The sequence below is a fragment of the Chelonoidis abingdonii genome, chromosome 5 (genome assembly GCF_003597395.2).
Source record: "Chelonoidis abingdonii isolate Lonesome George chromosome 5, CheloAbing_2.0, whole genome shotgun sequence".
NCBI classification, from domain to species: Eukaryota; Metazoa; Chordata; order Testudines; family Testudinidae; genus Chelonoidis; species Chelonoidis abingdonii.
The window spans coordinates 3,619,893-3,633,453 of record NC_133773.1 but is presented as its reverse complement, the minus strand read 5'-3'; the positions used below and the strand labels follow the sequence as shown (position 1 = coordinate 3,633,453).

The window sequence follows — 13,561 nt, the reverse complement described above, 5'->3', positions numbered from 1 at the left end:
GATATCACATTCCTAACTGCAAGCAGCTCAAAGACAGATGAGTATGCTCGAGGGAACAACAACAATAAAAAAAAATGCACAGGTCAATCTACAGCAAGCAGAGAAAATTGTTAGATGCAAGTTATTTGATGAAATTGTATAAAGCTCTGCACAGAAGAGTATCTCCAAAGAGGTCATTAAAGGCAGTGTTTCCCCAAAAGTAGTTACAAAGAGCTGGTCTGCTTGGCATAACCACTCCCAAGCCACCATGTTTTCCAATCAACTACCGGCTATATTCTGTGTTACTTGTGAACCAAGCTGCAAAATTAAACTATAGAAAGATAGATCATGAACATGCAGTGTGCAGACCTAATAAACCTACATAAAAATTGAACCTAAAATTGTGAACATTTAGGGTCCAAGACCCCAACATTTCCCCTTTGTTTTAAAGCAAGGCTTTTATTAAGTTGGGATTTCTATGGGTTTATTTTTATGCTGTTTCTATAGTGTAAGATCCGACCAGCAGAACGTGGAAATTCTGCAAGGTCAGTAGAGCTGTTGAATTAGCCAATGTTGTTTGCTTGGGAATTTTTTTCTCTTAAGACCAGCAGCTGTGAAACTAGAGAAGTTGCAAGCGGGGGGCCTCAGAAGTGAATGCTTCCGTTTTAAATTTTATACTAGCTTTGCATTTTTTAATTATTTTTGAAAAATTTTAAATATATTTTTGCAAGATGGTACTAAAAAATGATCTTGGTGGATCTCATGACCAAGAACAGCTGATGTGAATGGACTCTTGTCTGTCTGTATCTTAGAATGGCTTTGGCTCCTACACCCATTCAAATCAATGGCAAAGCTCCTCATGATCTTAATGGTGCAGATTCAAGGGCAGAGTTTGTGGCTCTGCCGAGCGACTGATTGGCCATATGTTGGCAGCTCTACTGACCTTGCAGAATTTCCAAGCCAACAGTTAACTGAAATGGGGAGATTCTTCACTTCAAAAAACTGATCTAACCAAAAACCAATGGATGATGCCAGTAACATGAGAGTGGAAGTGCCCCATTACAAGTTGCCAATGAATTCCTGAAGAGTAGGTATGTGGGGAGAAGCTAACCAGGCCACCATCTTAAAAAATGATGGAAAAAAGTGCAACTGGGTTGCTTCTAGATTATGGGCAATGTGATGCCACCACTCCTGACAAGAAAGCCTGTGATTTCTTCATCCCCAGGCCTGGGGATCTTGGGACTTCTAAGATTTAACACCTACAAGCAAGCAGTTTCTAGCCAGCAAGCAAGTCTGTCAACATTAACCAGCTATGACAAGAAAACAACAGGCTAATCTTTTCAACAGCAGTATTAGCTTCTTCCAAACCTGCATGAAAACTCCAGAGTTGCAACCACCATCTTGCCCAAGTATGAAACTTCTTTGCCCTTCAGATTACTAAATTACTATGTAGTTTACTCCTCAGTTTAAATAATCTAGAAGGTTTTGGCATACATGAGGAGGTCTATATTAAAAAAAAATCCTCACACAAATCTTTACATTCTCCCTAGAAATTGCACTGACACAAACATTTACCCTTTACATGCTGGAGAAATTCTGTGATGTCTTGAACATACAGTTTATCCAACCACATTATTTCTGCAGTCAGATCATTGCCAGGTCCGTCATTAGTAGCATTTGGAAAGGCTGATTTACAAGAAGAAATTTTTTTCACCAAACAAAATACTCCTGATTAAACACAAGACTTTCACTATCTGCGGAGGAGAGCATACAGATACTATGGCAATGTAGCTTGAACTCACAAATGCTGGCACAATCTGTATGAGCTTTGAACAGTTAAAAATGGGGTTAAGTGAAAACATTTTGACAACCATAAGACAGCATGGTAAAGTCAATACTTCATCTCTGAAAATCATAGGGAGGAGCAACAGTTAGGAAGACTCCAGCCTTTTTTGTGCATTATAATAAAGAGAGTTAGACCCATATAATTAGTTTGCCTAACACCTTCCATTATAAGAGATTCTCATAACCTTTTCTGAGAGGTTCTCGTACCTCCATTGTTTGCAGCAGGTCTTTAAAATTAAACCAGGGTATACCCTTAGGCTAGAGAAGTGCCTTTTCTTTGTCCTATTAAGTTATGTTAAAAAGCACTATTTGCTGGCTGTGGTTTGTATTCCTCAGAAAAAATTGGCAGTTAAAAGAACATTAAAATTGAACACTCAAGTGCTCAAACTGTAGGAAATACCAGAATTAAGGTTGCCTGTGCAACCTAAATTCAGCCCTCTTGTGCATATTCAGGTGAACGCAGTCTTTAATCCATAATATCAGACTATTTTTCCCCCCAAAGAAGCTCTTCCTCATTCAGTGCACAGTGTGTTTGGGAATGAGGCAGCTATTGTTTTTATACTCATCATTCCATGTATGACACCACACTTATTTTATTGCACACACTCTAATCCTGCAATGAATCTTGGAGTTTTCCCTGTCACTCATCACAGTAGTATCTGAGTGCTTTGCAAACATTAATGAATATATCTTTACAACATCTCTGTGAGGTAGTAAGAGATTTTTCCCCCATTTTACAAATGGGTAACTGAGGCACAGACAGAATAAAGCCAAAATTGTCAGGTGTTCATTACTTTTAAGTATCCAACTTGAGACACATGTTTCAGAAGATGTAACGTTATAGCAGAGAATATAGGTCCCACTGACCTCAGTTGTAACTGTGCTCAGCACTTCCACAAATCAGGCCCCAGGTGTTTCTCAGTGGGCACCCTGAGAATGGTGAACACAGTTAATGACCACCTGTGAAAAGTTCAGTGTAAGTGACTTACAGAGAATTGCACAGGAACTCTCTGGCAGAAGCAGGGATAGACACCAATACTATAGGGCAGCATTCAGCTGGACTATCCTTTTTCTTCTTGAAATCCTCTGCCTCACCCACTACACGTCTTCCAACTTCTGCAACAAATGAGCTGGGGTCCAACAGACAACATTCTCCTTCACTGCAAAACCCTGATTCATTCCCTGTCCACCGTCCATCTTGTGCACTGAATGAAGCAGGGTCCTACTGAAACAAATGACCATGTAATTAAAGACTATCAAAATGTACACACACAAGGGTGCCAGCTAGCATGTTCAACCTTAATTCTGGCATTTCTTAACTTTTGAGTACTTGACTTTGCAATCTTAACATTCTTGTACTGTAAATCTTTTAAAAAATGAAATTGCCTATATTTAAAAAAAACAACCCAAAATTCCATCTTTTGGAACCTTATTGACTCCCCAACTTGGGTCAGCAACAGGGCTGGGACTTTTAGATCCATCACACAGACCTCCACCACTTGGGCTAATGGAGTAACTGGTAGCAGTAGGAGGCTGTTATCCTCTATGCGGACTACAGTGTTTGAGGGGAATGAGACACACACTTCGCAATGGGTTACATAACTGTTTAGTGATAGAAGAATGCTGGGTTCAAATTCCAACTTCGAGAAAGAGTGTGGTCTAGTGGTAACTAATCCTTCTGCTCCTATCCCTCCCATTCCCCTGCAGGCTGCTTCTGTTCCTGTCCCCCTCTGCTCCTCTTCAACAGAATGTGTTAAGAATGTAATTTAAGAAGTATTTGTATGGATTTAAGGTTGACCCCAAACACTGAGTGCATATATTGCTGGATATTTTAATCAATCAGTTATAGAGATCGTGTTGTGCCATCATTCTGAGTGTAAATACATTTTTTGCATTAACAATTAAATGTTTTCATAGTAAAGAAAAGCTTGCTATTTGCAATATGTACCGAACATATCTGATTTAATAAAAAAAAAAATCTACTTGCTAGAATTTTTAGCATAGTATTGAATAGACATATTATTAACATCCTGCCCTTTCATTCTCTCTCACACACTCTTCCCCTCCCCCCCAAGAATGTTTGTGTATTTTTATAAATATTATACAGGGTGTGTGTGTGTGGAAAGCTTCAAAGTCAGAAGTCTTAGAGTAACTGATATGCACTTCTCTTCCTCTCTTGGCTGAATCTATCCATTTTAAAGTTATCTTGTTTGTGATCCATATGGTGCATAGGTTGAAATTCACATACTTATGCCATGAAACATCCCTCTGCCCACTGGGTGAATTTCACCCAGTGATTAAGAAGCCAGTTTAATTGGCAGCATTTAAATTAACAACCCAAATCCACGAGCTGCATGATTTTCTGAGTTTAATATTAAATACAGGTAATGTAGGAGAGGTTTGATACATTTTTAAAACAGATGTATTTGCAAAAGTTTAATGGGGTATCTTTCTAGGTTGGTTTCACCTCCCAGTTTCCGTCAAAAAGAAGCCTGCCAAACAGGAAAAAGAAATAAGAATGTGTATCATAGAACGGATAAGAAAGGGCTGAAAAGGTAAGAAATAAACTTACTGTAAAAAAGTCTTGAGTCCAACAAACTAAAAAAACATGACATGCTTTGGTCATATACTTAAAATTATTAAACAGTGCTTGGTATAACTATTTAATTGTATTAACCACTGAAATGCTGTTTACATCAAACTATTCTCAATGCTTCAAACTGATGTTTTGACATTCCTAGAAAAATCAGCTATTATTGACACTGAGGCTTTTTTTTTATTAGCATTTTTTAAAACGCTGATTTAATTTAGAACCTCTTATGAGCTCAGCCAGGCACATTCTCTTATATAGAGAAACTATGATACCATAAACATGATGCATATCACAAAATAAGAAAATGCTTTCAATGTTACTTGACTCCATGGCTAAATGTTTGCCCCAGCTGAGCAGTGATGACCTTTCTTATGCCTATTAGACAGACAGTATTTGAACCGCAAATTGTTGCTTCTGGGTAAAATCCTGGCCTCATTGATATCAGTGACAAAAACTCCTGTTGACTTCACTAGGGCCAGAATGTCTTCTTTGTTATTCATTCAGCTGGCTATTTTATTCTACTCCAGAAGCTCCACCATTTCATTAAGTGGAACTCTATCAAAAACATACCCTTTCAGCTACATTATATTTAACAGTTTTTCTAGTTTACCAAAAATTTCACTTGTTATGTGTTCAAGTTACCGCATCAGATGGAACTTCAGGATAACAAACACTGGAACTCCAGCAGGGTTGTAAACCCTCCAGGATTGTCCTGGAGCCTTATTATGTCATGTGACGAAACCCCCAGGAATACGTCCAACTAAAATTGGCAACCCTAAACTCCAGTGATAAAAGTTTGCTAGGTCTTGATATTTTTAAAATACTACTGTCCTGTATATATATAAGACTAGGTGGTACAGAGACCTCAGGTATGGTAAGGTTTTCATGAAAAGCACTTTGTTATAGTGAGAGCCATTAATCCCATAACATTTAATAGGCTGTCACCAACATTTAGAGCTTCCACAGATTTGTATTTATTTTTTTAAAAACAGCTGGGCTAAAAGCCTGTTTTTAATATTTCAAAATACCTGATCCCAAGAATGCTTTTATTCTGTGACCCCTCAAATTCTGCGACCCCACAAATTCTGCCATAAACAAAGTCAGAAACTAGGATTTAATAGTGCTAATAGACTCCTAACATAATAATGAACTGCAAGCAGTTGCCATGTAAAGAGAAATCAATAACCTTTACAAGAAGTGTAGTCAGATGTAGGTTTTAGTTCTCTAAACAAACAAAAAACCTAATGAATAAATCTTATGCTACTGTCCGATAATCATACTTGCTTGCTTTCTTTTGTTGTAGCAGTACACTAAAATGTTAATGACTCCAGATGAAAGCAAAAGGACCATGAGAGTACCTTAGACAGTATCAATAATGTAAAATAGCTATATCCATTACTGAATTGAGAATACACAGTACAACTATAACTGCAGATTAAGGTCTCCAAACTCAAATACAACTTTTTGATACAGTAGTACCCAACTGCTCATAAAGACGGTATTCACAAATTGGCCCAACCCTGTTCCCACTGAAGTCACTAGAAAAATTCCCCGTCTGCCTCAACAGAATCAGGATATGAGACAAAACTTAAAGGCAAAAGAGCTACTATCAATAATTATTATTTTATGGGCCCTATTCTGCAATCCTTAGTCATGTGACTAGTTGCATTGGGATGTCAGCTTCAGCAAAAGTTGCAGGACTAGGACTTCATTTGCATTTAAAATTGTGACTATGCCTATCCATGTATTTGACATGTACACTATTACAAATACATTCACACATATACTTGATCCATCAGTACTTTGCTGTAATTAATTCTAGGATTTCTGTTGACAGTATGTGTATATAAGAAAATACTTCAAGTTGTTTGTGGCTGGCATTTTATATGTAGTGTACTTTTTCATTTCTCACCTAACTAAAGAAAACTGTTCCAGATCTGAATTATTAAAAAGCATATAGGAAAGACAAGGTGATTTTTAAAAGCCATGACAGAAGGATTAAGATATTTTCACCTTAGAGGAAATAGCATAGAAAATAAAATGACAGATGTATAGTTTTTTTAGGACTTATTTTGTAGATTTCATATATATTGTATGTACAAGAAACATATGTACTGTTGCAATGGGACTATAGCCTGCTTACTAACTCATTTTCCACACTGTGAAGACACTGTACAGTGAAAAACAACAAAATAAATGCATTTCCATTGCACAAAATTACTGTACTTTTGCTTAAAAGGGTTGTTAGTCAAGCAAGTAACAGTTCTCCTAATTCTCCTCCTCATAGAGTTTAAGTAATTTTAATAAGCCACTGAAGAAAAAGGATGCAGCCATTTGACTAAAATACATTTAGCAGACAAAGAACATTAAAATTGTTTTTGGTAATTCTGTTTGAGCCTTTACACAAATTTTAAACTTCACACAAATTTTAAACTGTTTTAAAAACTCTTCTAGCAGCATATTTGGGAGTTTACATTTATCCTAACTAAAGATTTGTGAATTTAAAGACAGATTTGAAACACTATGGCAGCTAACAGTAAACCTGCATACAAAGCTGCCAGTAAAGCCTAAGACTATTTATTTCACATGAGACACCTTGAAATAAGGTTTTATCTTTTTCTCCTATTTTTCCTTCAGCTCTACTGAGAGTCATATACCATCCCCTTCTCCACCAAACTTCAAATAAATAATACATCAAAACATTTAAATGCAGTAATCTTAAAAGGGATGCAATAAATAATATATATAACGGCTCTCAGTGAAATAACACATTTAACCAAACTGTGTTCCAGGTAGAAGCTGATTTTTAAGTCCCATCTTTAAACTGTGCACTTCAGATAAATATATTATTTCACTTTGAGCTACTGTGGATTTACAATATACAGGTATTGGATTTATACATATTAAATACACATATGAAGCACTTATGATAAAGAGCAGATTGTTAATATATTGAAGCACAGTTTCTTTCTGGATAAAGTACACACATCACTGATATTTCTATTAAACGTGTATTTCAAGTTTTGTTACATTAAAATAGATTCCCTACTCTCTCAGGTGCAGGAGTAAATGTTGCTGCTTCTGAAAGGCCCAAATCAAGAATTTCTTTGAAGTTTGCTATGTTTTCTGTATTTCATGAAATTTGACAGTCTACTTGGTGACAGGTGGTGAGATGTCCTACACAGTGCCATGGTGGTGAACCTTACCATTCTAGTGCGGGTAACGTTTCAACTCTCCCATAGCACTATTACAACCAACAACATACTATGTCTGTACTTTAACAAGAAAGCAAGTTTACACACTATGGCTGGATTCAATACAAACTGGCTAGTTTCAATACCACAGAAGCCCACCCAATCCCGCCCACTACTCCACATCAACATTTCTGGGATTATGAGGGCTTCTGTGACAGCAAAGTGTCACAGAAAGCTAAGTGAGATGGAGTTACTGAACCCAGCTCTATAAAGATTATGAGTACAAAAGATAGCTATACATTCATTACAAAATATCTGGAGCCTGATCTTTCAGAGATGCTGAGCACCCACAACTCCAAATAAAGTTAATTGGAGTTGTGGGTGCTATGCTACCTCGGGGCCGGGGGAAGGGAATCAGACTTGTGGTTTTGAAAGGATTTTTAATAGTGCCTGCCTTCTCTACCATACCACTGTAACTGGATCAAGTGATTACAACAGAGCTCTGACAGATATGCATGCAGGAGGCCACCCCTTACAGATTTAGGCTATATATTACTAAAGCACATCCTACCAAGCTAATAGCAGAAATGTGCTTCTATTATTTACAAAATAAAGTGCATTATTATTTAATTATAGAACTGACAGACTTTCTGCATGGACCACACAGCTTTAAAACAGAGGTGAGGGCTTTAATGTAAAATTCTCTCACGAGAACCTATTAATTCAAGAGATTCAGACTGATGCTTTTCACCCTGTCCTCTTAGAATTGTTTTTGGCCATGCTCTTTAGTGCAAACAAGCTTGTGTTTTTCTCAAATTTAAAGGTCAGGCAGTTTTAGGGCTTAAAGAATGACAATCTGTTTAGAATGTACTGGGAATTCAATATTACTTTGTGTTATAATGGGCCCTTCTGCACATAAGCAGCATAATACTGCTGCTCTCTAAAGCTGGGAACGCACTGCCAAAAATAATGAGAAACCCGTTTCCAAATGTAACCAATGTAAGTTTGCATTGTTATATTTTGAGTTTGTTAGTGTTACGCTTGGATCATAGTATTTGCAATCAGTGCTTTACATTTCTATGGAAAACTAGTAGTCAGTGCTTTAACTGGTGATAGCTGGCTCAAGTGTCGTCCCGGATACTCAGGTGCGTATCACCCTATGAGAGTAAGTGCATTAGCTGGTTTTACAAAATACAGGCAACACTTACTTGTGTATCAGAGCTGAGAATTGAGCTTGTTCAGCAGCCAGCAGATACTGACTTCCTGGGGTAATAGTTACAATACATCAATGCATTTCTGAAGGCCAATTAATAAATACAGGAAACCTAATTATGAAGCAGTGATGCAAACTGATACCGGTCTACATCTTCACAGGAGCACTTTCAATAGCTAAGACGTAGGCTGGCTCTAATTCTCCAAAATGGCAACTTGATAGCAATAACAATGCCACTTTGCACCTGTTTGTTTTTTAAACCTATAAAGGAAATGTATTTTTTTAAAATTACTAATTACTTGCACAATTAAAATATTTTTCTCCATTAAGAGCAAAAGAACACATGGAATGCAAGATTATCTGCATTGCACATATTATGGAGGAACAATTCCAGTGAACGAGCTTTTAATATCAAGTGATACAAGCGTTATTTTAGACTGGAAGATGCTGAATGTAGAGGAGAAAATCCACGTGAAGATGGAGTGCAAGGGGAGAAGGGAGCATAAAAAGTTCTTACATTCATACTTCCAGATTGCTGGAAGTTTTGACAAGTTCATCATTACTTCAGACACTGTCATAGGCAGCAGCAATCAGTGAGATGGTAATTTAGACACTGATGAATCATTCACCAATATTCTGCTATCAAGCCAACAATAGTATAAATCGTTATTTTAGTATGATTTGTGACTTCTTAAAACACCTTTTTCACTATCCAGTAGGAACCATTAGTCCTGGGACTAAGGTTATAACCTTCAATTGCTTGGTCGTGGCCCAAATGGCCCGTCAGCAATTCAAGTGACCAAATAAGAAAATTTTGCTTTGGATTAGAAAATATCTGAAACAGCAATCAATACATTGGTGATTAGTTTATGGCATTTTTTTTTGACACTAGGCCAACTGGTTGTTAGCTCTAAGGGAATCACCTAAAACAGTGAAATTAACTTCTTTACATCTGTTCTTTTCTGTCACAGGCGTAACATGTTCCTAATAGTTCTTTGGTGACTTTGGTGCAAGCTTTTTTGTAGTTTGATCATTTTTAGCATCCAAACTAAAGGCCTACTTAAACCCTACATACAATCCTTCCTGATATTACTAATGGTATATCAGATCAAAGACATGATAAGGTGTTTGAATTTAGTGTGGCCTTCAAGTGTGCAGGCAGATTAAAATTAAGACTGGAGACAATTTTGGGTTGCAGAGAAGTGTGTTAGCACATTAAAATTTACCGTTCGGATTAAAAGATAGCTGGCCCTCATGCACGCTCAGCTACTTCATTATAAAACATGATTTGGGTGGTGATAAATTTCTGTAGATATACAGTAGCACTTAAAAAAAAAAAAACACATAAAAAAGTAGGGAAAATGGAGTCTCTAAGCAAGGGATTTATAGCCCAATCCAACTCCCATTGATTTCAGTGAGAGATGAATTGGCCCCTAAATGCTGAAAAATTTCTTCATAAAAATAAATCTGTTTTTGCTTTGAGATCCAAAAGCATTTAGAATATCCTATGTCCCCTTTCTAACCTAACCCTCCTGCACAGATAATGCTACACATTTCCCCTCCAGGCAAAGTATTTGGATTTCAAGGTAGCAATCTGGGGGAAGATGTAGCTCCATAGTCTTCAAGAGGACTTCACGCAGGCCTAACAGTCTGCCCACGTGATTCAAATTGCAAGATCATGGCCCCAGCTTTAACATGGTTGGGAAGGAGTGATGGAGGTGGGGGCATAGATATTATCTTGGAGTTCTTAAACCTATAAAAATAATAAATTTGTAATGGAAATGCTGACACAGCTTTAGCCATAGCATTGTAAATGTGCTACCAATAAGTATGAAACTAGAGAAGCATTTTTATACCAATTAAGTGGTGCACCAAACTCTCCCAAAGGTTTTTCCTCAAAGTAGAAGGACGAAACCAGAAGCTATCCTCATACTTTTAATATCATACCTGTGTTACTCATAAAATTGGGAGAAAACCCTGGAAACCCACTTGCAACAATCATTCAGCCACCAAAATGCCCACTTCCCAGCTCCTTGCTAGAGCCCCCCAAACCACCAATAATATAAAAATAGTTTTTGAAATTTTGAGAGTACATTAAAAAAATCCTCAACCGTACATGATGTAATATGTAGATGAAGAATGGATTATTTTCATTAATTTGGGATAACCCATCACAATTCAAACACAGCTTTACTCTTCTGTGGCACTCGAATTTTTTGGTTACCACAGAACTATTAAGCTAAGAAATTAATATTCCACTCTTTGACAATCCTTTATAAAGGCTTGACCTGCTATCGAGAGTTTATCCATAAAGAACATTGCTTAAAATTCAGCAATTAGTGAACACTGATTTAAAATCTCTACCTTTCCTCGTATAAGTAGATAAAATGCATACAAAGTCAATTTCTGTGGTAAATGACCTGTAGTTAAATGTTTCAGATTTTAACTCAGCATGGACAATATTTAGTTCTGGAAAACCCATCATAAGCAGAAACCAATACTTTTCAGCATAAGGTACGTCTGGCTTTTTTGTATCATGTTCTAGTGCAACACAAGCCTTACCTAGACTATTTAAAGGTCAGAATGTCAGATTTTTGTGCTGATATGCATACTTTCATAGTCTTCAACACTTGAAACAGCTGATTCATTTAGATTTGGGAGGCTGATATTCCCATAGGAATTAGAGAGATGTGTTGGGTGTCACTTAACATAACCAGACTTCAGAAGTATTACATACTGGAGTTATTACTAACAACAGGAAAAGGACTTACAAAAAATGAGGGGCAACTTCTTCAAACTACTAAATATCCAAACTACCTCCAGCCAATTTATGGTTTTCTGTTTTGCCTGACGACCAGTTCAAATGCACTCTATTCCAGACCCTCTTGCTCTTCACCACTGTCAGCTGTGACATCCATTCTTTTCTCTTTATGGCTGTTGTAAATTCTCCTCATTTCTTCTTCATACTTGATAAAGTTTTCCCCAAACCTTGTCCACGCTTTATACGGGACAGTGATGGTGTTACGGTAAGGTGGTCTCACCTCACTTACCTTCAAAAAAATGCCATACCTGTTAGATCCCACATCAAAGTAGAACCGCTTGTTATCCACCCTGAAGGACGTCCCCTCTGGAAGCTCAAGGGGTTCATCACCCCCACCTCGTCGTTCTTCTATATCTCCCTCCCCATATTCTTCAATTAGCTGCACCAAAGCATCCCTGAATTCAATCATCCCTTGGGCTGGAAGGACAATAGTCTGTTCCTGTCCCAAATTGTGGCCAAAATAACCTATCATGCCCGGTCCTCTAATCATGGTTTGTCTAATCCTTAAGAAACGCCCACGTTGATTCTCCTTCAGGTCTAGATAATACTTCCTGTTGTCTCTTTCTATATATTCAGTTTTCAGGACACTGTGAGGATGCTCTTCTGATTCAACAGATGCTGGAGGTGAAGGCAGATGATGCTGTTGCCGCCTTCTCAAATCTTGCTCTTTGCCATTACTGTGTTCATGTCTATGACTATGGCTGCCTTTGAGGCCCAAATGGGCATAGTGCTCTATGAAATCTCCCAGATAATCCTTCAGCTCAGCAGCCACAGACAAGGAGAGAGTCAGTTTGCTTTTCCTGATATTTTCCTGCCTGCCTCTTCCTATCCAGACCTCTGCTATCTTCAGGAAGCGGCCTCGGGAACTCTGCTTCACATCCAGATAAAATCGCTTTTTCTGGATGTCCACCCTTTTGGAGGCTAGCTCCTGGATTTCCATGCAGCCCCCCTGAGAGGAGGCAGGATAGTGATACTGCTGTTGAGACTGGGAGTAAATGCTCCTGTGGAGGCTGGAGCCCCCCACACTCCTTCCTCCTCCTCCTCCTCTCCCCCTCTCCATCTTTACCCGTCAGCTGGAAATAACAAATATATAACAGACACAGACCATAATATCAATGTCAGGAACCTGCGCTACTTCTCAACATATCTCTGCTCAGCGTTACTTTCCCCACAAAGATGCTTGCACCCCAGTCTCCTACTATGACACTCAGCAACATGGGAAGAGATCCCAATCTCCGTAACTGCTTCTGTCCTTCCATGTTACGTGTAACCCTCAAACTTCTCCAATAACCATCCTGTCACAGCCCCCATCACTACTACCCTCCCACCAACAGACACCTTCCCTGATAAATCATCTCCATAGCCCCATTTCTGCCACATTCCCCCCAATAACTGTCTACCCATAGTGCCACTAATCTCCACTCTTATAGCTCCCAGAACTGGGGGATTCCCCAGGAGACTGGGTGTCACCAGCATAGCACCACTCTACTGCCAAACAGTCCTCTGTAATTTCCCCCAGCCCTACCACTCTACTCCCCTCTAGTTTGTCCCTGGATGCAGCCCCCAGTAAACCCCCATCAAACCCCCCTTTCTCCCAGTGATGGGGGCCCCAACCACCCAACAGCCATGGTACGGCAGACCAGCCCCCCAGTGACCCCCTTCCCCCAGGCTGCAACACCCCAGTGAACTCCCACTCCCTGTGACTCCCTCCCCAAGGCTGTAGTGCTCCACTGAAACCCCACTCCCATGACCTCCTCCCCCACACTGCAGCCTCCCACTGAACCCCCACTCCCCGTGACCCCCTCCCTCACCCCGCAGCCCCCCACCGAGCCCCCACTCCCCAGCACAGCACCCCTTGCCGAGTCCCTGTCCCTGCCCCCCAGCACCCCGAGTTCTCTTCAGAGGTCTCCCATCTG

The 13,561-nt window shown here is 39.0% G+C and overlaps 1 protein-coding gene across 1 annotated transcript; it reads right to left on the bottom strand.

The window, feature by feature from the left end:
* Nucleotides 1-7,042: 7,042 nt before the first annotated feature.
* On the bottom strand, nt 7,043-12,924 carry PURG (purine rich element binding protein G). The gene has a single exon (XM_032769485.2). The coding sequence runs from the start codon at nt 12,703-12,705 to the stop codon at nt 11,695-11,697; it is 1,011 nt and encodes a 336-aa protein (XP_032625376.1). The 5' UTR covers nt 12,706-12,924; the 3' UTR covers nt 7,043-11,694.
* Nucleotides 12,925-13,561: the final 637 nt, after the last annotated feature.